The 27,978-nt window shown below is 33.2% G+C and overlaps 5 protein-coding genes across 11 annotated transcripts in view; all 5 read left to right on the top strand.

Annotated features, from left to right (window-relative positions):
• LOC145319537 (uncharacterized) overlaps positions 1-668 on the top strand; it is a 45,764-nt gene extending 45,096 nt beyond the window's left edge. For 2 of the 7 annotated variants that reach the window (XR_013879928.1, XR_013879925.1), the window contains exons 18-19: positions 25-88; positions 338-668. The gene's annotated coding sequence lies outside the window, so the exon portion shown is untranslated. Of the gene's footprint in view, positions 1-24 lie in introns of all 7 variants that reach the window. The other 5 variants (XR_013879929.1, XR_013879926.1, XR_013879927.1 and 2 more) reach the window with 3 other exon arrangements.
• Positions 661-10,801, top strand: LOC145319554 (solute carrier family 25 member 32-like). Its single transcript, XM_080161761.1, has 12 exons — positions 661-750; positions 1,570-1,650; positions 2,206-2,279; positions 4,606-4,703; positions 5,566-5,640; positions 6,805-6,907; positions 7,267-7,327; positions 7,945-8,052; positions 8,506-8,581; positions 9,292-9,334; positions 10,234-10,293; positions 10,564-10,801. Exons 1-12 carry the CDS (start codon positions 695-697, stop codon positions 10,707-10,709), a joined length of 981 nt encoding a protein of 326 aa, XP_080017887.1. The 5' UTR covers positions 661-694; the 3' UTR covers positions 10,710-10,801.
• Positions 10,788-27,663, top strand: LOC145319560 (methylmalonyl-CoA epimerase, mitochondrial-like). Its single transcript, XM_080161768.1, has 9 exons — positions 10,788-10,817; positions 21,793-21,821; positions 22,806-22,890; positions 23,194-23,262; positions 23,435-23,510; positions 23,889-23,933; positions 24,491-24,552; positions 26,340-26,379; positions 26,864-27,663. Exons 1-9 carry the CDS (start codon positions 10,815-10,817, stop codon positions 26,938-26,940), a joined length of 486 nt encoding a protein of 161 aa, XP_080017894.1. The 5' UTR covers positions 10,788-10,814; the 3' UTR covers positions 26,941-27,663.
• Positions 10,793-27,978, top strand: part of Ric (Ras-related protein interacting with calmodulin) — a 50,538-nt gene continuing 33,352 nt past the window's right edge. The window contains exon 1 of the mRNA XM_080161763.1: positions 10,793-10,816. The gene's annotated coding sequence lies outside the window, so the exon portion shown is untranslated. The remainder of the gene's footprint in view (positions 10,817-27,978) is intronic.
• On the top strand, positions 15,627-21,140 carry mTerf3 (mitochondrial transcription termination factor 3). Its single transcript, XM_080161744.1, has 10 exons — positions 15,627-15,742; positions 16,021-16,328; positions 17,326-17,437; positions 17,557-17,671; positions 17,937-18,078; positions 18,511-18,711; positions 19,004-19,115; positions 19,782-19,878; positions 20,186-20,253; positions 20,963-21,140. Exons 2-10 carry the CDS (start codon positions 16,118-16,120, stop codon positions 21,126-21,128), a joined length of 1,224 nt encoding a protein of 407 aa, XP_080017870.1. The 5' UTR covers positions 15,627-15,742; positions 16,021-16,117; the 3' UTR covers positions 21,129-21,140.

Genomic DNA, 27,978 nt, shown 5'->3' with positions numbered 1-27,978 from the left:
GTTCATCATCTCTCCAATTTATAGTTGTCCATTTATGCATCCAACTGTTCAAACAATTTGCATGCTGTGTATTTTTTTTTCTAAAAAAGTTCCTTGATCTTACCGACTTTTTCTCTCATATTACATATGGACCACAAACAAACTTTTTCAAGTAAAAAAGGCGATTTTTTATGTCAATTTTAGGTTAAGTTAGGTTAAGTAATGATAAGTAGAGCCATGAGGACAAGGCCTGTTGGAGTTAGAGCTCACTCTATTGGTTGAAAATAAGATGACAATTTCTGTGGTTCATTTATATTTATGAGTAAAAGCATCATTATCTTATTTGTCCAAACTTGAGTCAATTTTTTCTAATGATAAATGTGATAAAATATAAATAATCCTGGTTTTATGTTTAACATAAATTCTCTGTGATATAGAGAAGTAATAATAATATGCTGTTATCACCAATCTTAAATATTTTCTAATGGCATTAAAAGATTTTATGTTATAAGTTTAGATAGGTTTTATTTTTTTTAAGCAACACGCCCAAAGTATTACGTTTACTATTTCATTTTTTATTTTTCTGTATGCTAAAAAATTCATGTTTTTTTCCGAAAATTAAATCTGTTTTAAAGAATGAATTTTTTCACTAAAAAAATGCATTTTAGCGGATTTTTTCTCTTTACAGATTTAGTTAGTTAGATATAAAGTAAAAATGACTGAAGTCAAGAGTGTGAAAGATAAAGGGTTTGGTTGGATTTCAACAGTAAGGTAATAATCATAGCATTTATTATTCATTTATTAATCCTTACATAAAAGTGACAGGATATCTTTCTGTACCGAAGGATCTCGCTAACCGCCTGAACCGATATGTTTCTCCTGTACAAGGCAGCTTCTACCACGACCCTCCCAAGAGAAATCGCCACTAGAAAAAAATCAACCCCAATTTTTTTTATTCTAAAAAAAAATAGGGTGAAGATATACAGCTGAAATTTTTGCATATTCTCTCTTTTTGCTCTTTGCAAACTGAACATCTGCTCTATATCTCACTTTATCCGTTTGTCCATTCCATGATTTTTATGTGCTTCGCTACATAGGTTGTAATCCTTGTTTTTTTTGTGAGTACCTTCCGTCCAACTGTTTACTTTATTATAAAATTATGTATTTTAGCCAGAAAATGCGGACATTTTTAAAATTGAAATTGCGCGGCTTGTGTTAATAGTAGAAAAATGTTACGAATATCGTTAGAACCGTTAGGAAGTCTATTTTTAGGAAATATAAAAACAATTCCTCTGCTACGCATAGTTTAGGAGCTACGTGTTAAAATGTCCCAACTGACTTAAAACTTGACTTGCGAGTAAATTTTGGGACATTTTACCACATAGCTCCTAGATTATTTGTAGCACAGAATCCGTTCTTATATTTCCAAAAAATACAGTTCATAGCGGTTCTAACGGTATGCGTAACATTTTTCTACTATTAACACAAGCCGCGCAATTTGAAATTAAAAAATGTCCGCATTTTTTTGCACACCCTTTAATTCTCTTTTATGGAATTTGATAAAATGTGTAATTTTAAATTTAATTGTAGATATGAACATTTAATAGCTGGTTTAAGTGGTGGAGCTGTTTCTACACTTATTCTACATCCTCTAGACTTGTTAAAAATTAGGTAATACTTAATAGATCATTCATTTTTGTATATTATTTGTACTTATTAAAAACTATAGATGGTTAGGTTAGGTTAAGTCAAGTAAGATGAGAATGCAGAGCTATAGCCCAGCAAAGGAGCTAAAAATATGTATTTTGTATGTTTAAATTATAAAATAAGGGCGGGGGGGGGGGGGGGAGGGGTGTATTTGGTATTAAGGACATATGTTTGAATGAAATGTCCACATTGTCAATAACTAAGCCCAAAATTCTTCATTGAAATTGGCATTTGATTTTTATTAGGCTGTAAGTCTACATTTACCAAACGGGAATTATTATATATTTTTACGGCATGGAGGGATGGGACATTGGACTGCAAATTGCACTGATACCCAAAGTTTTAATACAACGTTATCCTATTAAAATCTCTTGGTACGGTATTTTGTAGAATTTGGTTGTTTTTCGAGCAAGAAGTGCCAGAACAGTAATTACAATTACAGTTTTTTGGGGAAGTATATAAATTTATCTTCCATTGTCTTATTCCTTAAGATCCTTGTCTGACTGTTTAATAATTTAGATTTGCAGTAAATGATGGTAAAACTGTATCAAGACCATCTTATGGCGGCATCACTAGTACAGTTAAAGCTATAGGTATGTTTAATCAAATATAAGTTTTCAAGAGCGAAGCTTATTTAAATTAAGATTTTGTCCGTACATTACGGATAGCTTTTATTATGAATTTAGGCATGTCAGAATTGTCCTTGTTTTATTAAAATAAGCATGGTAATTCCTGTAACAGTGAGGTACAGTTTAAGAAGCAGAATAGATCTCTAAATATTTCTAGAAAGTCAGTATGTTCATTTTAATATAATCTGAACCGTTATTCTCTGAACCGATATAGTTCTCCTTTATAGAGTAGCTTCTCCTGGAAAGGTTTACAGCTATTTTAAGCGGAGGGTACCACCATCCTTCCAAGAAAAATCGCATAAAATATTTATAAATAACTCAATCTAGCGGCCTTGAGGGGCGTACCCGCTGGTTACTAATATAGAAAGGAAATTATTAAGCAGATGATTTGAGTATAGCAGGCAATAAATGATATGGGGACATAGAGAGTAATCATCTAATAGTCAACTTTTTAAAATTTTCGCAAAATATGAATTTATTCACAGTCACACACAAATTGAATTACGTAGTAAGCTATAAAAATTTTAAGGAATTTTTATGAATATAATAGATTTGAAATCTGCATAAAATTTTAAGGAATTTTTATAAAATTCGTTTTTTGTATAATTCTTTATCTATAAGCGCAAATCAGGGTTTCGGATCCGGATCCGCAAGGATCCGCATATTTTGAGTCCAAGGATCCGGATCCGGATCCGCAAAAAAAATGCGGATCCGGATCCTTAGACTCCAAAAAATGCGGAAAAAATGGAAAAATCTACCTAAATTTATATAAAATCTCAGACATTCTCTTGATGAGAGCCAATCTTTAAGGTTTAGGTTCAGACTTGAAAATTAAAAGTATTTTTGACTTCGAATTGAAGAATAAATTTTTTTGAAAAATTTGGTGATTTTATTTTTATTGTCAAAGATCCGGATCCGGATCCGGATCCGCACTGACCAAATTTTGAGGATCCGGATCCGGATCCGCATAAAATCAATGCGGATCCGAAACCCTGGCGCAAATACAAATTAAGTTAAATGATTTTGACATCTGTGATTGGTGGATTGAAAACTATCTACGCCCTGATTGGAGAAGCTTAAGTGACGTACATCATTCAACCAATTAGAGCGCAGGTAGTTTCCAATCCACCTATCCTATTGGTCAAAAGGGAGGGGGCGAAAATGACACTTTTTGAAACCAAAACTAAAAGTCAAAGAAACTCAACTAAAAAAAGAGTTACAGGTCTGACATTTTGCATGGCAGTTGCTTTTTAGGGGTACAATATGGAACTGTGAAGAAACGGCGTCGCAACCGCTGAAAACTGCCGAGAAAAAGCAAAAAAAATTTCGGCGGGAAACGGCGGTTTTTGGCGGTTGCGCTGCCGTTTCTTCACAGTTCCATATTTTACCCCTATAAAGCAACTGCCATGCAAAATCTCAGACCTGTAACTCTTTTTTTAGTTGAGTTCCTTTGTTGACTTTTAGTTTTGGTTTCAAAAAGTGTCACTTTCGCCTCCCCCCTTTATTAACTTAAATTGGATTTGCGCTTTTAAATAATGAATTATATAAAAAACGAATTTTATAAAAAATCCTTAAAATTTTATGCAGATTTCAAATCTATTATATTCATTAAAATTCTTTACAATTTTTATAGATTATTACGTAGGTATAGTATAGAGTTGATGATGCTTAATGTTTGTTTTATTGAATCTTCACATAGAATATAAGAAGCCAATTTTTATTTCCACCGTGTTAGGGATGGATGAATGAATGGACAAAAAAGACATATTGAGAAGATAAAAATCAGGGCTCGGCAGCTGCGCATAATCCTTAAATTAAAACCTGCTTGTTTGCAACAAAAAAAATTCCGAAAAGATGGATTGTCTGTTTAGGAATAGTTTTAGGCATCAAGCTGAATTTTAAAGATTTGTTATGTTTTTTCTGAGGCTTACACGCGGCTGCCGATCCCTGATAAACATTAGTGTAGGAGTTCTTTGTAAAAAATCAACTGTCTTCTTTGAAAATAGTTCCTGTATCCCCTAATATGGAGAATAATATGGTTTATCTTAACAGATCTATAGTATAGATATATATACAGATAACTGCCTCCCTCCCTTTAAAATGACTTTTTTTGTCTGCTAACAAATTGAAATTGTATTATGCTACTTAGCTGTGTTAATATAAGCGACACCATTGGTTGATTTTCAATGATCCAATTGAGAGTCGGCGCAAAGACACTGCGATGGGGAGAAACAGTTATTTAACCCTTTCTCCCTTTAGTGTTTTACCTAATGTTAATAAAAAATTTTAGTTGGGCAGGATGGAGTGCGTGGTCTGTATAATGGTATGTCTCCTAATATTGTTGGTGCTAGTGCCGCCTGGGGATTCTATTTCTTCTTCTATAATCAGGTCAGTTTACTTTTATGTCTTTTTAAAAAATAGGCATCTAGTGTTCACTTCTTCCACCGATTCCAAAATGTTTGCAATAGAGTAGTCCTTAAAAGTTTTCCTATTGTTTGTGTGTGTCCGTCACACATTTGGAAGTCTTGACACGAAATAACAGTCCTCCTTTTTTTTATTTCAAAAAGGCATCAGTTTCCATCAGGGTTGTGCAAAACCCGGGTTTTTTAGGTGGATTAAAGGGCAAAAAACCCGGGTTGGTTTTGGAGTGGTTTTTTTGTCTGCCAACCCTGGTTTCCATGGAACCTTATCTTGTTAAAATTGCTTTACATAGACAGAGTGGTCTTTGGACTGTGAATTATTATGGTACCCAAAGTTTTATAAACTAACTACTCTTTTATTTAATTGCTTAAAACTTTGAGCATTTTCGTTTACTCTTCAATGATTTACAGAAAAGATAAGGGGGCTGACTGAGGTGGCACTTTTTTTTATTTAGCCACGACTAAAACAAAGGAACTCAACCAAGAAAAGATACGGACTGAAATTTGACAGTGCAGTTGTTTTCAGGTAGTAGAATATGGAACGGCGGCTAAACCGGCGCTCCCGGCAAAATATATTTTTGACATTTTTTCGCCTATGATCGATTCATTGATCGAATAATTTGAGACAAACTTATTTTTATCTTCATAAAAGGTGACACTCGTAATATTTCGAACAAGTTTTTACTCAACAAAATAAATTAATTGCGCCTGGCCAACCAAAAGTAGTTAGTTGACCTGCTATTGACAATAAGGGTGAAAACAATGGGAGATGGGGTAGGTTTTGAGTGTCCCAAATTAAAACTAAATGCACATTATCATATTTATTTAAGGGAAAAGTGTTCTTCCAAGGTGGAGACAAGAATAAACAATTAGGAGCTTCAACTCATCTACTCACCGCTTCTACGGTAAGTTTGATCCTTGTTAAATATTATTTTCCAGGAATATACCTGTAAACCGATTGACTGGAATTGTAGCTACTGTTTGAATTTAAACTAGTGGCTGCCCCGCCAGTGACTAGGTGCTTTGTATTCTAAGTTTGCGAAATATAATCTAAATCTGATTTCCCCTTAAAATTTCTCTAAGGTGAAAACATTCGGTTAGCGAAATATTGCGGATAAAACAACAAACATTTGAAGATTATATAAAATGCCCGTGTCTTTTTTAGCAGGGTGTCGGAGCTGTTTAATTTTGATGCGGCTCCGGCTCCTACCTTAAAATTAATATATAAATTTTTGTTCATTATTAAATTTATTAAATAAAATAAAATAAATAATATAAAATATTTTGCTTTTATTTGATTAAAGCTATATAAAAGTAGAAGGATGTGTGTCTATTTGTTAAGTAACAATAGTTTTTCAGTTTATTATAAGGAAATAGACCGTTGCCAAATTATAATATTACTTTAAAAAATCATTTTTAGCTAACCTCGAGCCGGAGCCGTTTTTTACGAAAAATACGGATCCGGCTCCGGCTCCACCAAAAATGTTGCTGCTCCCGGCTCTGGCTCCGAAACACTGTTTTTTAGTTTTACATTTTCTATTAATACTTCCTCGTCCACATTTGCATGGCTCCATGGACCTCTGCAACAATGGTCTCCCAACAAATTTCATTTGTCCGCCATTCTCGCGGATACGCCCCTAGAGGCCTCTCGGAGGAGTTGAATCCGATAACCTAATTTTTATTTCTAGATCAAAAAGAAAAAGTAAAAACACGATTTCGGGGTGAGGGGGGATTCGACTATCCTCCCATTTTTATTTCAGCCTTTAAAAAAATATAATTTTTTGAGGTGGGTTAATTTTTTTCGATTTTTGAGTGGGAGGGTTGTGGTATCCTACCCCAAAATAGTTATAAACCTTCCCAGGCCCTATGAAAAGCAACCCTCTAAAGGTGAACCATATTGGTTCAGTGGTTAGCGAGATCCTTTTTTACAAACAGTCATACAAAGATCCTGTTACTTTATTTAAAGAATTCATGAACTTATCTTGTTCAACTTAAACTTTTTTATAAAAGAAAGCAAAGTGTAGAAGTTCACAAAAAGCATTCTAAAGATACTGCCTGTTTTATTTTAGGCTGGTATTTTAACACTTACAATGACTAATCCAGTTTGGGTGGTGAAAACAAGATTAATACTCCAGTCAAATTCTGCCAACACCTCTGCGGTGAAATATAAAGGTAGGTATATATATGTAATACTAGCGACTACGCCCCTAGAAGACACTAGGGGCACTTTTAGGTTTAGGGGATTAGTCGACCCTCCCCCCCCCCCTATATTCATTTTAAGATTTAAAAAGAAAATTTTTTTACACCTCACAACTCAGAGTGAAATTGCCCCCCTACACCCTTATTGAAACTTTACTCTTGCCCCCCCCCCCCATAAAAAATAAAATAAAAATAAATCTTGGGAAAAACCTCTACTTTATATACTTACCTAACTCAGAAATATTTATATAACACCTACAATACATGGTAATTTGTTATGATTTTGATTATGTATTATTATGAGGACTAAACCATGAACTATTTTTTTATAGGTTTAATAGATGCACTAGTAAAAATTGGAAGAACTGAGGGAATTAGAGGATTGTATAGCGGGTAAGACAAATTTTTCTTTTATAATGATTTATATGCGTTTTGATAAAAAGGCATACAGTTTTCACTTCTTCCAACAATTCAATAAAATGGTGCTTTTTGTATATTCTTTGGTATATATTTATTTTACAGAGTCTAACCATCCTAGGACACCACCTCTCAAGAGATAGCGGGTCAAGTCATAATGTGCTTGAACGTGGAGCTTGATAGCCCTAGTGGCTATACAAAAGTGTCTCAGCCTACTCCATGATTACTTAGGTCCAAACCCTAAGAGACTATGGCTTATCAATCAATCAAACTACAGACGTCCGCCGCTCCTCCGTTTAAATTTCCGACCGTTTGTACGTCCGTCCGATTAAATAAGTTCACGAAAAAATTCAACTTTGGCTAGACGAATGGTTCTTACAGTTTTTTTAATCGTCTAACCAAAAACAATCCTAATCAATATTGGACACTACGGACGGTCACACGTTTGCACGTTAAGCAAGTTCACCAGTGCAGCTTGAAGAATGTTTTTTTTTCGTCCAGCTATAGAATTGTCAAACCGAATCTAATCAATCTAGGACAGTTAATGCAAAAAGCGCAAGTTTTAGTGAAAGGAAATGTTGTTTCCTTTTTAGATTTGTACCTGGATTATTTGGTGTCTCACATGGTGCCATTCAATTTATGGCGTATGAAGATCTCAAGAACAGATATCTCAATTATTATAATCTTCCACTATCTTCTAAGTAAGAGTTTTAAACTGTACATGTGACGACGCAGTGCATTCGTTAGTATTTTGGTAGGTGTTACACCTACTGCGTCATAACCAAAGACATTAAAAAGAGGGACTAATACAGTTTCAGAAAGGGATGGAGGAGGGGTCATTAAGTTACCAGAAGCTTTATTGACAGCTAGATTTAGGTTTAAGCATTTATTAACAATTTTTTTCTTTCCACATAAATAGCGACCTATGAGCAATCATTTTCTATTCTCGTCGATTGGAAGCATTTGAAGACATATTTTTTAGTCTTTAATATTATTGCTAGCGGCTACGACCTTAGCTTTTAAGGGCTCCATATTCGAAAGGGGATGTAGAGTGGAAAAAGTCTTCAACTGCAATGTATTACTTAAATACAAGAAAGCCTATAAAAACCTGTTAGATTTTTCCTTAACTGAGAATTAATAAAATGTTTGTTTAGATTAGGAAATACAGAATATTTATTGTTCGCGGCCTTATCAAAGTTCATTGCGGCCTTTACTACTTATCCATACCAGGTTACAATTTTACTTTTAAAAAAATAAAATGATAACAATTTTTTTGGTTTAAAGTAGCTGGATCTGTGTATTTGTCAGGGTAATGAAACTGTAGATTTGACAGGTACCCAGAGTTTTTTAACAACATAAACTTATGCATTGGCTCAAAACTTTTTTTTATTCAATTGCGAACAATCGATTTGAACTAGTTGTGCCCAAAATTTTCAACCAATGATTTGAATCTAGTTGAACGGTAAATTGGTTTAAAATCATTTGGGATGTACATCGAATTTATTCTCCTTTGTACCGTCCCATAAGAGCCATCCAGATATGAAGGTTTTGTGTGCTTCTTATTTGCAGATAGGCTTTGTGAGTCTTTGGGTTTGGTTAGGTTTCGTGACTTATTATTATATTATCCATTTATTGTTTGTTCGACTTTGACAAGACCTTTGATAGTCAGTTGATGTTTCTTCTTGGTTATCTTATACAAGAAAACATTGCTGATTAGCGAAGGTTGTTTCTGAGAATGGGTATTTTGAAAGCTATTCCAAGAGATATGTATTTGGCAAATAATTGCAAACGATTTGCATTAAACTATCTTTCATGTATTTACAACGTAAGTAATTTATTTTTCAGTATGGCTTCGAAACTGATTAATAACTGCTGGATTATAACCGAAAAATCATATATCGTATTGAACTAAATAACTATTATAAGCTTTTTGATTTTAGGTTATAAGAGCTAGATTGCAAGATCAAGAAAAGAAATACTTAGGTAAACTTAATATTTAGGTACCTAGTTGAAAAGCTGGATCATGTCAAGAAAACGAAGTTTTCCAAAAAAAAAAAGGCTGAAATTACCATCTTAAGATTTGACCTAAAATGGGATTTCTCATCTTGCAGTCCATATACAATGTGTTTTTTTTTTATGAGAACTTTTTTGAAAGCAATTTTACCCCACTTATAGTTATCAGAATTTAATGATTAATGGCTTTTTTTTCTTCGTTTTTTATAACCATTTATAGAACATCAAAAAATATTTCAGTTTTTATTTAAAAAGTGCAGTAAAATCAAAAATTCAAAACCTAGGTGTCAACATCTAAAAATGGTTTTAGCGCATTTTTCTCATGCTTAAATCTTCTACCCTTTGCAAGAATGGCTGCAAAACGCTTCAAAGCAGAGATACAGAGTTAAAAATTGATACAGATACTTTTGGGGACATGTACTAGAACATATCAAAGTTTGAAGTCCATATCTCAACCAGGGAAGAAGTACTGGCCCCCTAAAGTTGACTATTGAAAATCCAATTTTTTTCTTGCAAAGGGTAGAAGATTTGAGCTTAAGAAAAATGCGCTAAAACCATTTTTAGATGTTGACACCTAAGTTTTGAAATTTTGATTTTACTGCACTTTTTAAATAAAAACTGAAATATTTTTTTGATGTTCTATAAATGGTTATAAAAAACGAAGAAAAAAGCCGTTAATCATTAAATTCTGATAACTTTAAGTGGGGTAAAATTGCTTTCAAAAAAGTTCTCATAAAAAAAAAACACACTGTAAATTTACATTTTACATTGCATTTACTAATTTCCTAAGATTTGGTTCTATTTGGGAATAATTCACATTATTAATGTTACTTAATGATATTAAAGTTTAATTTAAATGCTATTTTTAGGATCTTTAGATTGTATATCAAAAACCTTTTCTGGAGAGGGGTTTAAAGGATTTTACAAGGAAGTGTGTCAATGGTTATTTATTTCATCGTATTATGGACAGCTTTCCACGGATATTAAAAAAAATTGTAAGATAAAAACCAGTTTTGTTCAAAGTTCAAAAAAAAATTCCACAAAGTTGTTGAGTCAGCGAATAAGAAAACGTTATTATAAAACTTTACATGTGTAATAAACAGCCTAATGTCTCCTTCCTCCCTGATATCGACCCGTTAATAGGCTACAAATTTTTGTTGTTAAATATTTTTGATTGACACACACTGAAAAACCACAGGGCTTGGTGCCTAACCTGCTGCGAGTGGTTCCTGCAACTATGATCACATTTCTTGTCTACGAGAATGTTTCTCATTATTTGTTGCAACGCAAAGCTGATCAGAAAGTTACTGGGGTCATGGACCTTACTAAGAAAACGGACAGCTGAAATTATAAGAAATTTGCATTATCACCTTCCTAACCCCTTCTCAATCAAATAATATTTATTCACAAATAACCCAAGCTAATATCGCTTGATTCACTTCTACAAGAGATGCGATTGATAATGAGTATTTTTTACTTGAAATATATTTCGGAATGATGAAGTAGACTTTTTTCCTTTTAAATTGGGTTGAGAAAGATTTATAACTGAATAGTTTTTTCCAAAAATGAATGTACTTATTTAATATTAATTCTTTTAACTTTTGGGGGTACCATATGTTTTTCCTTTTAACTACACTTCGTGCAACTTTTTTTCATTTGTTTACAAGAAACACTGTGTACTTAAAATTTTGGTCCTAGGACAAATGCAGGAGTGAAAAACATCGATGTGGACACTTAATCTAACCTGACCTATTATAAACCATCTCATATGTTTTTTAAATGCCTAACCCCTGCAGGGGTCATATTTGTAAAATCATATCTTAACCTAACCTAACATGTTTAGAATTACTTAATTAACTTAATATTTTAGATACCTGCGTTTGTCCTGGAACCAAAATTTCTATACAATCCATACTAGTTTAGTCAATTTTATTTTTGTAATTATTGTTACGTTGATGAGCTTTTTAGAGGATTTATATTTTAATTTATGTGATTTTTGTCACTGTTTATTTTATTTTCTTACTTTCACTAGCATAATTTAAATTATTGTAATCTAGTCTAAAAGACATATCATATTATTTTTTTAAAATAATACTTTAGTTATTTTTTTTTAATAATTGGTGCTCAAATATGATCTGTTATTTACTTTTTTTTTACATAAAACTTATTTTCTTACTGTAATTTATAAATGCCTATCATTACTACTCATGATTTAAAATTTGATATAAAAAAATTGGACCAAATCAAAATACAAAGGAAAATTTTTTTTCGGTAGCAACCAGGGAAGGAGGGTACAGTGGGCTTAAAATAGATTTTACAGGGTCTGAAAGTTTTAGAACTCGAACTAATATTAGTTGGCTTAAAAATGTTGGGTGTCCAAACAACCATTTATGTTACCGCCAAGAGCCTCAATAACTTCTTTATAGCTTCCTTCTTATTTTGACCCATGAAAGTTATTTATTGTATAAAATTAATATAAAAGACATTATATTCAGTTAATCCTAAAGGGGTAGTTTCACGAAATGCATTTGAACTTAATTTAGTGAACCGCATATTTTTTTCCTAGTTAATGACTAAAACTACATTTATATAGCATATATTTGAAATAAATTCAATTTTCTACCACGTAGTTTTTAAAATATCAAGACTTGAAAATTGTCTTTTTGTGATATATGCAATTTAAAAAGACGATTTTCAAGTCTTAATATTTTAAAAACTACGTGGTAGAAAATGGAAATTTTTTCAAATATATGCCATATAAATGTAGTTTAACCATTTAACCAGGATAAAATATTCGGTACACTAAGTTAAGTTCAAATGCATTTCGTGAAACTACCCCTTTAACAAAAGAAATTTTCAGAAATTATCAAAAATGAATGTAAAAAAGGAGAAAGAAACTGAAGAAATTAAGTCTGAACCAGGCAAAAAATATTTGTATTCTTTTAAATTAGATCTTCATCAATATACTTTTATTTATTCCTACTTATTTATAAACATAATATATCTAGATGGTCTATCTGACCCAAAAACAAACCTATGTTTATTTTGTGTTTATTCTAGAAAACTAACTTTATCCGAAGGAATTCAACTAATCACAGCTTATTTATAGGTTTTGTCATTTTCTTCAAACTTAACTGAGAAATAATTTTTTATATGATTTAACTTACTCAAGAAAAGCTTTATCTCAAGAAATTACTCATTATACGAATGAATTAAAAAAAAATATGCCCTTTCCTGCCAAAATCTGTAAACAATTTCAACCAATGCCATGGCCAGGTTGTTCTTTTACTTTGATCCCATTGGCTGATTTAAGAGAATATGTTTCTAGATTATTTCCATTACCTTACTTAACCTAAGTCTTTAAGGACAATTTTGTCACAAAGAAGAGCAACAACAACGAGCTTAATTTAGATAACAGAAGAACTGTTAACTTTTGTATGAAACAAATTAATCTTTTTTTGGGAATCAGGTATAAGGCTTAGAGAATGCCTTTTTTCAGGTACCCAGGTTAGGTCTGGGTTTTGATTAAGAAACTTGGGTTTTAAACAACTCTGTTGTAAATTAATATTTTTTGTGCTGGCAGATGGTTACAGGAGCAATCAAGTGAAAAGAGAATGGGAGGATTCTTACAATTCCAGCAGCAGCAGCGCTGGACCCAGAACCAAACTCGAACCAGAAGACACCTATATAACACCTTTGTTTAATAATGCCACCAAGATTGAAGGTGGGTTTCATTTTAACAATATTAAAAAAAGTAAAGATTCTTTTTAATTCAAGGATTATCTAATAAAAAGGTTTTCCAAAAGGAAGAATTTAAGGGTCAGCGGTTAGCGTGATCTTAACAATCAACTTTAAAAAAAACCTTGCAACTCTATATAATTGGATATAGTTAAAATTCATTGTTGATTGACCCAATTGATTGTCTTTCATTTATAAATATTTTATTGATTGTTATAACCTGTAATTTAACTTTTGTCTAAGGCTTTGAAGAAGATACAGAAGAATTGACAGTGCTAGCAAGTATGGGACTACCAACAGGATTTACCAATGGTCCAATGCCTGGCAGCAAATCCAGTAAACCTGGCAAGAAGAAGTTCTGGTGCCAACTGTGCGAGTGTGAGTTGACATCTGTCGTTGCCAAAGATAGTCACATCAAAGGAACTTCAACATTTTAGGGTTATCCAGGGAGAGAAGAGACATTTAGATTTGATTTTAAATTGGTTGGTGCAAACTAGCAGTATCCAATCTTTTCAACCAGTAAAAATCTACAGGAGTAGGTATTTGTTCTATATTATTTGATAGCGGCTATGGGGGGAGATTTTATTTTTTTCGAGGGGTGATTTCTCTTTGAGGGGGGGAGGGGGATTACCCTCCCCCAAAATAGACATAAACCTTCCCAGGACCTATGAGAAGCTACCCTGTAAAGGAGAACCATTTCTGCGGTTAGATCGTCCTATCAAACAGACAGATATCCTGTGACTTTAATATAAGGATAATATTTTTCCCTAATAATGTTGAAGTATTGTTGTAATAGGAACAAAGCATCAGAAGCTCTTTAGTATCAAGAAGCAGAAAATGGTGGACCAGGGAGATGGGTACAGTGGCCGGGAACCAGAGGGGAGCAAGGGGTGTAAGAAGAAAATACCTGTCCGTCTGGCTGTTAAGATTGCAGAATCCCAAGAGCCCGTAGTGGGCTTGAATTTCATAGTGGAATATATTGCTGTATCTAATACAGAGATGGAGCCAATGTATGAGTGCAACCTATGTCCAGGATACAAGGAAAGAAAATATTATTTCAGAAAAATAACTAAAGTCTATTTTCTGTTGTGGAACATACCTACCTAATTTTTATGCATATTATGCTTTTTGGGAAAAAAGGCATATTTAGTTTTATTTCAAAAGGCATCAGTTTTAATGTAAACTATTCTTGTTTTAGTTTGTGTTTGGTAGGTACCTGAAAGTTTCTGAGAACCTTGTGGTTTCAGAACGTGTTAAATTGGGATTCCCTTATACTTAATAGATTTTATTATACATCTTCATCACTGAAATCAATCATTTTAGGATGTAAAATAATAATCATTTTCTTCATGAAATGAGAAGGAAAAAATAGTTAACTTTTTAAGTTCAAATAATTTATTTACTATTACTAGTTTTATGTAAAAAAAAACCCGAGTTTTATGATATCATATACATGTGTAAGTTACATTGGCTAGATAGTTATTTTTGAAATACCAGAAAAATTCAGTCAAAATATATTTTCTTCAAAAATTAGGGCATCGCCAACGGCATGTTCTCCCATCTAACTGGAATCAAACACAGGCAGAACTTTGTTGAGCATGAAAACCCTGATGATCCTAACTTCCTTTGTTTGTCCCAGAAAAAGTGCTATGAATATGCCCGAGCACATATGGAGAATGATGACATTGATGGCAGAATTACCACCAAAGAGAGTGATTCTGAATATCCATGGCCTAAAGGATTCGAACCCTGGGCACTCGAGAATGAGGGTACGGATGTAGCACCCCCGTGTGCCAAGGAGAATGTGGGAAAATTTATCAGCACAATTGCCAAGAGAAAAGAAATTCTACCCCACCCCACCGAATTAAAGGCCCCCCAGAATGCTCAAGAGTATGAAAAATTGCTCGTGTTCTACACTGAACTAATGGACAAAGTCACTGATTACGTTGATGGTGATAAGAGTAAGAAGTTGAAGGATGCTCATCTTAAAGAAGTTGCCATGATTCGAAAGAAAAAAGGTCTGCCAAATCTTATGAACATGACTGAAGCATTGAGTGATCTTCTTAAGAAGGAATAATTCTTCAATATCATGAATCACTGCCACAAGTCCCCAACAAAACATCCAAAACGTCCATATGTACATATGTACCTAATCTTAAACAGCATTTCATAGTATACCTTTTATGTCTTTTTTTTATTATATGTTGAGAATAATGCAATCTTCTTTGGCTTAAAGCATGAACTTCTTTCTAATTCAAATACCTGATATACTAGGTTTTCAAAGATACATGTTTCATATATATATAAATATATTATATTTATATTAAGACGTTTGTTGCAAAAAATTTTTACACTTTTCCAAGATATCCCTCTCGTTTAAAATAACTAAAATAATGCATGTTTCTTAGAGCAAAAATTGAAGTTCAGCCATTTTAAAAATTTTAAAGTGTAGGTAAATATTTGCATTTGATAATAATTTGTATGAAAATTCTAATGTGATATTAATGTATGTATATGATATATTTTCAGAAACATTGGATAGAATTATTTTTTTTCTGAAAATCATGAACACAAGCTTTAAGAAAATTGGACCAGTTGCTGTTATTTTTAGTTTAGCCGCTGGATTTCATTTTTTCCCAGGTATCTAATTATCTAACTGTTACTTAGTTACTCTCATATGTTTGAAATCAAAATCAGGACAATTATGATCATAAGTAACGCAGAAACAACAAGCTTATATAGCTTTAAACAACCTACGAATTTAGTTTTAAAATTAAGGAGCAATTAGACATACATTTGGATTTTGATATCCTACTTACGTGCTCACAGACTTTGATTTTGAAAGAAAAGTTGAATGGCAGCAAAAAAGTTTTAACTTTGCGTTGGACCGAAATATTATTTAAGTTTATTTTTTTTAGTGTTGTTTAAGAAGCCAGAACAAGAAAAGGCGGCAACTCTTTCTGAGCTTATTAACAAATCAAAGTCAGAATAATATTTTTCCATTATCAAGTAAAAATGCTACAAAAACAGATGATGAGAAGTTTTAGAATTAGCTGGCGAAGCTTTGATGTAAAAACAAATAAACCATTGATTGATATACTTGAACCTAGCAAAAATATTTATAATTCATGGTTGAGTCAAACTTTTTGTACCATCGGGCAAAATCAAACTTTGGAGAAATCTGTTTCAGTCAATACTACACAATTTAAAGATGAACAAAAAACAGGTTTGGTTTTTTTCTCCATTTTAGTGGCCAGGAAGGAAGGGGACATTAGGCTCTTCATAACACAAGTCCCTAAAGTTTTGTGATAACGTTTTCCTATTCTTTGGCTCAATAACTTAGACTTTTAGTGAAGACTGATTCGTTGGTGTATTAAGTGTCCAAAAGTTTCAACCACAAAATGTAGCGTAAATTGGAACAAAAACACACCTTGTTTTATGTGAAGATATAGCTTGACCCAACACTGTGTGCTTGCCTCTGGAGGATCAGTACTTCCTTCCGCTGGCAGCACTACTGTAGGTCTTAGGTCTTTCAGATTAGAATAAAGTGATACCAAACGCTCAAACATCCGTTATCATGATCTGAAGTGAGAGAGACCCTGTTACCAACTGTACATAGCCAATGAGAGAATATACATCTTATGGACAATAGATGGATACAATCACAATAGGACATAGTACAAGTAACAGAGGCTCTCTCACTAATAAAATGTTTATATTAATATTCAAAATTGATTAAGAATAATAAAAATTTTTTTTCACTTGCTTATGCTAAAATGTGAAATGTGTAAAATTCTCAATAAAAATAGATATACTGTATTTTTATAAAAACATAAAATAAAGAGTTTTAAAAGCCATTGTTAAGAAAGTTAAAAAGCCATTTGAATTAAGATTATAAATAATAAAAAGTCTTGGATGTCCCAATATTAGTTCTGTAGATATGTTTCTTTAAATGCTAGGACATGAGCAATGGTGGGTAAGATTCGGTGCTTTGTTGTATGTAGTTTATGACTTTATTTTCTTTGGATTTGTTCTGGCAAATGTTGATTTTCCATTGTTGACGGATAACCTAAACAATGGATTATTACGTAGTATACAGAAGGGATGAACAATAATTTATCGGCCATTGTCTTATCCCTTTAGATCCCTGTCACTCTAAAGTTAATATGAATTTAGTATTGAAATTAATTAAAATTCATGAAAAATGCATAATTCTTTTGTAGATGAAATTCTCGAGAAGATATTCGTGGAAGGAAGTAGAGAACTATCGAAGGGTAGAAAGAAAGGAGACAGTGACTTTATTGACTGGAACAATTCTATGCAGCTTATCAAAAGGCAGGGATACAGTAATCGATATATTATTACTTTTATGCTAAACCAGATTTTCATGTTCTCTAATAAAGTGAAGCTCATAGCTTGCTAAAATAAATATACTTATCCCTGCTAAATAAAAGGTCTGAAGAAGTGTTACCTGACATAAAACCGACACCAGAAGAACTTGAAAATATTCGGGCCACGAAACCGGTGGCTAGTTTAGCCAGTTTAGTCAATGAATCCCCAACTTTGCAGGTAGAAAACCTTATTTTTCCTCCACAAAATAGGTAAATAATCATGCATAAAGTAGTGTGGTTTTTTATTGTCCGTTTAAGTTCTCGCTTGATTTAAATTTTTGTCTTGGGTTAAGTAGTTTAGGCTATTCTCATTAGCTGGCTCAAAGCTTTAGGTACTAGTGTCTAAACTTTTCAACTAATTTGTTTAATTTTTATTATCAGATGTAATTGTATATATAATTATTGTTTATTGTCTTATCCCAAAAGATCCATAATCTGTTTAGAAACTAATTGACCTTGGCGTGGGCCTGTGGAGCTGGGAGAAGCAGGGTCAACTCGGTCTGGCGGTCAAACTTGACTTCCAACAGGATGTGGTCCCATTGATACAATTCTTAACAGATCTGGGCGTCCCTTCTGATCATTTAGGTTTGGTTTTTTTGAAGTTGCACAGTTTCTATACAGCTTGGGTAATGTATGTCCGTTTGTCATATGCACTTCACTGGAGCGCACTAACAAACATTTAAGGTTAAAATCGAGTAAGCCCCGATCAGATATTCGAGTCTAATATTTTATGTTGATTTATCCATAAGATTGAAGGACTTGCAAGCTTATGATGATTGATATTCCCATTTTATTAGGTATTATTTATCGCATGGTATGGGGGCGATAAAACAGTGATTAATGCTATGTTTCTTTTACTTTTATTTTTTTTCGTGGATGATATGATACGATAAATATTTTTTTAAGTATTGTGCAGGATTGGCCTTAATCCGGATAAGGAGCCATTCTGGAAAAAAAACAATAAAACACTATATTCCGTAAACATACAATAAGCTAATTAATAGGTTTTGATTGCAGGACTAACATTGACAAGATCTGCAGAACTACTGGAACAAAGTATACAAGATTTAACTACACGAGTCGACTATTTGAAATCTAAGAAGCTGACTTCAGAAGATATATTAAATATTGTTGCCAAGACGCCCAAGTGGTTAACTTTCTCAGTTAAAGGAATAGATGGACGGTTGGGCTTTCTACAGAAAACTTTTCAGTTGTCAGGTTTGTAACTATTATAAAAAAGAAACAGGAAGTCAGTCTGTCTCTCTGTCTGTGTGTTCTGGCTGAAGCTAAAGATCTCTCTAACTACTGGACTCATTGATATGGTCCTACTTTACAGTAAGGCTTCTAATTCTTTTAAGGTGAGGAAATTTTTAAAACTATTTTGAGAAAGGGTAACCTTGGTATTGATAATTTTATGAAAGGTCTGAATAAGTAAATTATGGAAGAATGTTAAAAAAATCTACATGTTAGAGATAAAATTATTTAATTTTAACAATGAATATTAATTTAGGAGATGAAGTAAGAATGTTAGCAGTGGACAGTCCTGACCTTGTGGTGAACAAAAATTTAGTTGAACGTGTTCAGAATATTAATTTTTCCCTCACAGAGGAAATGGGATTCAGGAAAGCTTTCAATAATATCATCTATTTCAGGGAGGAGAGGGGACTATATATTATATTGGTACTCAAAGTTTTAAAGACACCTTCTTGATTCGTTGGATTACAAACTTTTCAATCCTTAATTTTAATCTGCAGAAGGTGTTTTTTTACAATTCACAGTCCCTTGTCTTATCATTTTAATTCCTGGAAATTTAGGGATGCGGAGCTGTTTGTTTTTTGGTGCGGCTCCGGCGTAATCTACAGAAGGGGTAGTTTTGTGCATCATTACTTGGGATGTACATAAATTTATCGGCCATTGTCTTATCCCTTTAGATCCTTGATGATTTCTAGTTGAGCTTATCATTTCTAAGAGCAATGATTTTTTTTTGATCTTGTTACTGTTGCGCCCAGGGAGGGATGGTGCATTTGGCTGTTTATTACACTAGTCCCCAATGTTTTATTATAAAGTTTTTTAATTCGTTGGCTTGATAACTTTGGGGACTTTTATAGTGAATTTTTATTTGTTGCTTCATTAAGTTGAATGTTCAAACGTTTCAACCATTAATTTTAATCTACAGAAGGGATAATTTGCTTATCATCATTGGAGATTTACATCAGTTTATCGGCCTTATCCCTTTAGATCCCTAAAAGATTTGTTGATATATTTATTCTAAGCTTGTGATGTTGCAGTGCTAGTGAAATAAAATCCATGTTGTTGTGTGATGCAAGAATATTTCTAGTTGGCAGAGAGAGGCTTACAATCACATTTGATATATTACATAACGAGGTAGGCATTTGACCGACTCAGAATTACCACTTTTTTAAAAATTCAATGGGCGCGCTATTCTAACCCATTCCTTATATGATATAATGACTTGACTATTGATGCTAATAAAAATGTTCTGACATATTGCTGAAAAAAGCTACCAGAACACTTTTTTTTGTATATTGAGTCGGCTTGGTAGGCATTGGTTGTTCAGTAGCCAAACTTTATATTTGAAATGTTCGTTTGTCTGTCTGCATGCTACTTTAAAGAAGAAACGCCATTTTCTTGGCTTCTATTTAAGATAAATAAAGAATTGTATTTTTTCTAGGCTGGAATACCACACAAGTTGCTATCAAAATTTCCAGAAGCTTTATACAGACATGGTTTCAGAATAAGGTGATTTTATTTTAGGGTTGGCAATCCGGATCTGGAATCCGTTTTTTAATAGCGGATTCCGGATTCTTATTTGGTAGGCTAAAATTAGCGTCTTGAGTTTTTTCTTTCAACTCCTCCTCTTTGAAGGCAAAGATTTTCATCATTATATATAATATCTTTTAAAATCTGTGAATTATAGAGAACACCAAGAACATTGATTTTAAGGACATATGTAGCACTTAATTTAAAAAAAAATTAAAGATCCTTTTAAAATATTGCTAGAATCCGGAATCCGCAAAAAATAAGAATCCGGAATCCGCAAGGAATCCGCCACTTTTTTGACGGATTCTTTAAGAATCCGGAATCCGAATCCGGCCCAAAAATTCGACGGATTGCCATCACTATTTTATTTAAATATTGTTGACTTCTTATTTTGTAGCACGCCTGAATTTTTCTTTTACAAAGCTAACTTTATTCAAAGAATCTTTTCTCAAACTGATTAGAAAATGTAAACATCCAAAGTATTATTGTTGAATTATCTATGTTATGAAATAAAACAAACAAACTCTATTAATTACAGAATTAATTTCATAGATTAACTAATATTGATAAGTAATCTTCCTAACACGTGGTTACAAGTCTTTAGGTTGGAGCGCAAATGCCGCGTCGAGCAAGCAAAGACACGGCAGCTCTGGTATAAAGTCAATCAATCAACCAAAAACCTATTTAGGCATCGTCACCAGTTCTTGTTAAAGTTGAAGAGAGCCCAATATGACCCTAGCCTGCCCAACTATGTGAGCCCTGCCATGCTTGCAGATCATACCCCGGAAGAATTCTGCGAGCAAGTGGCTAAATGTGATACAGAGTTGTATTTTAAGTTTTTGAGGACCTTATGATAAATTACATATATTAAGTTTTTATACCTATGGAAATATGATTTTTAAGATTTTTAATGGTTTACTTGTGTTTAAAGGAATAGGCAAAAATACATAAACTACTGTTTTTACGTTCATCTAAAGGGAATAGGCTCAAAAAATAAATGGAAATCTTCAATTACTTTTAGTTAAATGAAACAGACACCTTTATTGGTGGGTACAAGCAAGTAGTGGCTTTTTTACTCTTGTAAACGTTGTTTTACAAAAAAAAGATCCTATTCAAAGGGGGGGGGCGAAAGTGACACTTTTTGAAACCAAAACTAAAAGTCAAAGGAACTCAACTAAAAAAAGAGTTACAGGTCTCACATTTTGCATGGCAGTTGCTTTATAGGGGTACAATATGGAACTGTGAAGAAACGGCGGCGCAACCGCCGAAAACCGCCGAGAAAAGGCAACAAAAATTACGGCGGGAAACGGCGGTTTTCGGCGGTTGCGCCGCCGTTTCTTCACAGTTCCATATTGTACCCCTATAAAGCAACTGCCATGCAAAATCTCAGACCTGTAACCCTTTTTTTAGTTGAGTTCCTTTGTTGACTCTTAGTTTTGGTTTCAAAAAGTGTCACTTTCGCCCCCCCCCTTTTTTAACATTGATGATTATTTCTGATGAAATTATTTATTTCAGATGTTTGCCAGAATTGCCCAAAATGCTTCAAGGTAAAAATAATTTTTAATGTTTATAAAATCATTAAAGTCACAGACCGATTGATGAGAAAATTAAATGTGGATTGGCCTTTATAACCCATGGATTTAAAAGTCTTTAACAACCTGTCATAAAGAGGGAGGTCATTTTCTAGTAAATCCCGTAAAGGTGTGTGTTATAAGGCCTAAAACTAGTAGTAGAACGATAAGGTGCTCTATATATTTGTATTTCCTATTGAATTGAACAATAGGGAAGAAATTTTTTTTTTTTTTTTTGATAACCGTACCTGGAATATCTAAGAAATTTCTATCAAACGCTTTGTTTGGCTCAAACTGACACAAATAAAAAAAAATATAATTATAATAAATCAACCTGTAAAGAATAACTTCTTCCTTTGTTTAATGGTATAGATTGTTCTTAACCTTACCTTGTACCTATAGAAAACATTATTATCATAATTATATATTTTTTTAATTTTTGTCAGTTTGAGCCAAACAAAGCGTTTGATAGAAATTTCGTATTTTTTGAAGATATTCCAGGTACGGTTATCAAAAAAAAAAAAAAAATTCCCTATAGTTCTATTCAATAGGGAATACAAATATATAGAGCACCTTATCGTTCTGCTACTATTTTTAGGCCTTATAACACACACCTTTACGGGATTTACTAGAAAATGACCTCTCTCTTTCTCGAAATAAGAGAGAGAGAGGGGGGGGGGGAGTTTTGACACATTTGCGTAAACAGTAAGTATAGGCTCTATCTTTGGACTGAGAAAAGGTTATAAAGGAAAAAATCAAGAGACCAGCTGGAGGCCAGCAGCTCCTGAACCTGGAGGCCTATCCATATAATCTTAAAACTTGGGATAATTTATCATATAAGAATGTTCTTATCCCTGATGACCTATCCTCTCAGTCCAAAGATAAAGCCCCCCCCTCTTTTTATTCCTCAAAATTTCGTCTTGGGAATTGATTAATGACATAATTATTCTTTTTTAATAGGTTGACCCCTAGTCTGACCCGCAGCTTTTCTGCTGGAAACTCACCTGTTTGGAAACTGGGAAAATTAAATCATGTTGCTATTGCTGTAAGTATTTAACAGAAATATTTCATTGCTATTAAAAGCTTAAAAACCGCATCTTTTCAACAACAACAATATTTCTGTCATCTCTCCTTGAAGAACACTTGAAAACAAAACAAAGTCTTAATGAACGTTGGGACTTGAACCCAAAGATTTATAAACACTTTATCTTATCCATTGGTTCATAACTTTAGTACTTATATAGAAATTTTTGTTAGATCCACATTTTTCATCCAAAAGTTGAAGGCGTAGTATCATTGGAATTGTTAATCAATTTATTATCAATTGTCTTATCCCTGCCTTTGTCAGGTTCCAGACTTGGAGGCTGCCACAGCTATGTACAGAGATATTCTTGGTGCCACAGTAAGCGCTCCTCAGGTAAATAATGATAGTAGTAAGATAAAAATAGACCACTTCCACCCTAACCGCATTCAAAACAAAATATTGTCGAAGAAATCAACTAATCACACTAACAGATCTTTTCAACCATATTGGGATATTATGATATAGATTCATAGAATCATCTTTAAAATTTTTCGATATTTCACAGGCTTTACCTGAACATGGAGTAACCACTGTTTTTGTGAACCTAGATAACACCAAACTAGAACTTCTGCATCCCTTAGGTAAAATTAAACGATTAATAAACGATTACCATGAGTAGTGAAGCTGCAGCTATCTGCGAGAAAACAATAAACTGCAATGCAGTAGAAATAGAGAAAATGTAGTTGTATTTTTTTTAATTGAGATATTTTAATGTTAAGCACGTAAGCCTTTTATTTGGCGAACTCGGTTAGTTTGCAGTATTTGCTCTTTATCCACTACACCAAATTAAATAGTATTAACTATGTCCTGTATGTATCTATATTTAGAATTATAAGGCAAATTTTAAAATGCATTTTCAAGTAACTGATGGAAATGTATTCCTCTTCTGAGCTCTGTGTTTTTTTGATAGTTTTCTTCTATAACAAATTTAATTCGTAACATGTATTTATTTTTTGTAGGTGACAGGTCTCCCATTGCTGGTTTTCTTATTAAAAACAAATCAGGTAATAATTTTGGTTGTTTTTACAAATTGAATGAAGTTATTAATGCATTTGTTAAGTGTTCAAGCCAGACAAAACAAATTTTCAAGTTGATTGGACTATTTCTTTGAAATATGTTTTACACCTTTTTGGTGTTATTAATATCAAAATATAACTTAGAACATGTGATTTATGAAATAAGCAGGGGTGTATATTCTGCACAAGATTTATTTTTTTTCCCTGCTACAAAATTTTTTATTTTTTTCCCCCCCTGTTTTTTCTCACCAAGTAGGGGGAAAATGGAAAAATATTTAAAGAACTCTATATTTTATTTATTTTATCCCTCCTACCACACATTTTTTTAGTTTTTTTTTACCAAGGAGGGGGGGGGGGGGGGTGGGGGAAATGGAAAAAATGTTTTCAGTTTTCTTAATTTTTACATTTTTTCCCTCAACCACTTATTTTTTATCCCCCCCCCCCCCCCCATGAGCAGGGGATCCCATGTAGAATATACACCCCTGGAAATAAGTAAATTTCATCTAATAGCCACAAGAAGTTTTAAAATGGTTGTTTGTTTTTAGGAGGAATCCACCATATATGTATTGAAGTTAATGACATAGAGGCAGCCGTCAAAGAATTAAAGGTTTTTATATTTTTAACTTAACTAAAATGTTGCAATGTCCTTAGTAAGAAGTATCTAACTTTTAGCCAGAATTATTTCCAAATCATACATCTTATATTTATAAAATTAGAATATATAGGGTAGCCATTTATTTCATAATCACATTGAATAGATAGTAGGTTTACCAGTATGGCTTCGAAATTGGTGGATTAGAACCAGTTCTAAGCAGGGTTGTCATTTTGGGCGGGCGCTTTTGGGCGGGCAGTTTTGGGCGGGCGGTTTTGGGCCGCCCAATATAAGGTCCTTTTGAGCAGTTTTGGGCACCCCCATTTTAGGGGGAGAGAAAAAGGGAAGGGGGTTAAAAAAGAGGGGGGCGTGCTTATTTTTTGGGTGATATCCTTATCTATAATACAAAGTAGAACGATGTCTGTCTGTTTGTTTGTCTGTGTGTCTGTTTGTAGCGATGGATCTCGCTAACCACTGAACCGATTTGGTTCTCCTTTACAGGGTAGCTTCTCATAGGTCCCGGGAAGGTTTATAACTATTTTCATGGGGGTTGGGACACCTCCAACCCTCCAAAAAAAATTAAAAATACCCCGCCCCCCCCCAAAAAAAAATTTCTTTTTAAAACTAAAATTAAAACAGTAAGGACGAATACCCCCCCCATGAAAAAAAAATTCCCCCCCCCCCATTATTTTGGGGGAGGGTACCACCACCCTCCTAAGAGAAATCGCACCTAGAAAAAAATTACACCTTCCCAAAACCTTTTTTAAAATTTTTTAAACTAACAATAAAAATGGGGGGAAGAAACCCACCCGCCCCCCCCAAAAAAATTATTCCTGCCCCCCAATTTTTTTTACTTCTTTTCAAATCTAATATAATAATTGGATTATCAAAGGGGGGGGGGCGAAAGTGACACTTTTTGAAACCAAAACTAAGAGTCAACAAAGGAACTCAACTAAAAAAAGGGTTACAGGTCTGAGATTTTGCATGGCAGTTGCTTTATAGGGGTACAATATGGAACTGTGAAGAAACGGCGGCGCAACCGCCGAAAACCGCCGTTTCCCGCCGTAATTTTTGTTGCCTTTTCTCGGCGGTTTTCGGCGGTTGCGCCGCCGTTTCTTCACATTTCCATATTGTACCCCTATAAAGCAACTGCCATGCAAAATGTCAGACCTGTAACTCTTTTTTTAGTTGAGTTCCTTTGACTTTTAGTTTTGGTTTCAAAAAGTGTCACTTTCGCCCCCCCCCCCCTTTGAATCTCCCCTCCTCAAGTGCCCCTAGAGGCCTCTAGGGCCGTAGCCTCTAGTTAACTTTATAAATTAGTAAGCTTTTTTGTATCTAGAGAAGGATTTCGCTAACTGCTGAACCGATATGGTTCTCATTTCCAGTGGAGCTTTTATAGGTCCTGAGATAGTTTTAGGCTATTTTATTTCTAATAATAAGTCTAGGTATGGTTTTAGGCTATTTTATATCCTTTTTATATGCTTTTTACGACATTTGCCCAAAAAGGGTGCCCAAAACCACTTTTGGGCGCCCAAAACCCTTTTGGGCAATTGGGCCGCCCAATATCAAAAAAAGTGCCCAATTCGACAACCCTGGTTCTAAGCCATACTAAAAAAACTTGCATTACTTTCGATTTTCAACTAGTATTAAAAATCCTAATATTAAAACCAGTTTTGTTAGCCCAGACCTTCGGCACATCAGAGCTAAAAAAAACTAGATTCAATCTTATACTTTTTCTTTTTAATATCCGCGGAAAGTTGTCTATAATACGATGCGATAAATAACATATATTGTATTTTTAGGCTAAAAACATTCGATGCTTAACTGAAAATACTAGAATTGGTAAGTTTTTAATTTTCAATGACAGGTTGTTATATTTATGCAATGCATATTTGTTTGACTAATTTGTTTGGTTGATTAGGCATAATATATATATCTTACTTAGGTAATAATGACAATTTTCAAAGATTTGATCTTTTAGAAGAGGTGTTCATACATTCTGCACAAGATCAATGTTTTTTCCCCAGCTAAAAAATATTTCACCCCCCCCTCCCACCCCCCCCCCCCCCCCATCTAATGCATTCAGTTCATTCAAATTTTCTTCTTTATTTAATCATATATTGCACACATATGGCTCAATTTATTCTATCCCCTACATATTTTTCATTCCCCCCCCCGCCCCCCCCCCCCCCACCTTAGCATGGAATCCCATTTAGAATATATAACCCTGTCTTTAGGTTAGAAAGGTTTTTCATGAAGGTACAGATAACCTGTTTTTATATTCCCAAATCAACGGTAAAAACTATTAATGAAATTATAATTGAAGGTGCCCATGGGAAGCCAGTCATGTTCCTCCATCCTAAAGACTGCAACGGTGTCCTTGTTGAGCTTGAACAAGAATAAAACAATCAGAAGTATCTGCAACTTAATATGTTTAATAGTAATATGAATATCAATTTAGACTAAAAACTACAAGATTTGCCTCCAAAATGTAGTTTAAAAAGAAAGGATTTTTATTGAGTTTAAAGATTGCATCTACTGTTTTTTAATGGATTTTTTTGGTATTAGGGACAATCAGAAAAATCATAGAAAGCTTAGATATCATTCATAAATAAAGGTATTATAGGTATGGCAAAATTGTATTGAAAATATAGAAAATTAATATTTTAAGTATCATCAAGTATAAAAAAAGATATTTTTATGCCTCCTAATAGGTATATCTTTAATATTTTCTTTAATACATCGGTTGCGAGACTTATTCAAGATATCAACATATGTGCTAAAAAATCAACATTAATCATCACTTTTTTTTCATAACTTTAGAGCATTTGATATTTTTGTAGTTATTTTAGACATTAAAATTAGGCCAGGATAGGACAATTGTCAATCAAATAATCTATTTGTGAAGTTTCGATGTCGATATTTTGGTGAAGGTTTAGTTTATTGTCTATTGTCCTTTCCCTTGCTGAATTATTTAGAATGAATTTTAAAAGTAATAAAATACCCATGGTGCTATTAGTTTGTAATTATAAATAGATGTGATATTATTTGATTGCTTGTACAATTAAAATCTTTATAGTTAAACAATATACGAATTTAGATAAAAATATATATTTTATTATGCAATGTTTGTTTCATAAATTTAAGATAAAATAAATCTAATATGTTTCAGATAATTCAGTTTTGAATCGTGATTGGTTGGCTCAAACTAGTGGATTCTAAACTTATCAACAAATAATTTTAATCTACAGAAGGGTTTATTATAGGATGTGTATTTTATCGTCCTTTATCACTTCCAAATATAAACCCTTTTTAAAAGCGAAGCTTTTCTATAATTAGGGTCGGTCCGTCCGTCCGTCACTCCGTACGTCCGTCCGTCCGTAACGTATAGCTTTTTTCGTTAATTTAGGCATATTAGAATTGTTCTATCGATTTCAAATT

This window comes from Acartia tonsa, chromosome 5 (assembly GCF_053477335.1).
Source record: "Acartia tonsa isolate MP-2025a chromosome 5, ASM5347733v1, whole genome shotgun sequence".
NCBI classification, from domain to species: Eukaryota; Metazoa; Arthropoda; class Copepoda; order Calanoida; family Acartiidae; genus Acartia; species Acartia tonsa.
This window is presented reverse-complemented; position numbering and strand designations above follow the sequence as displayed.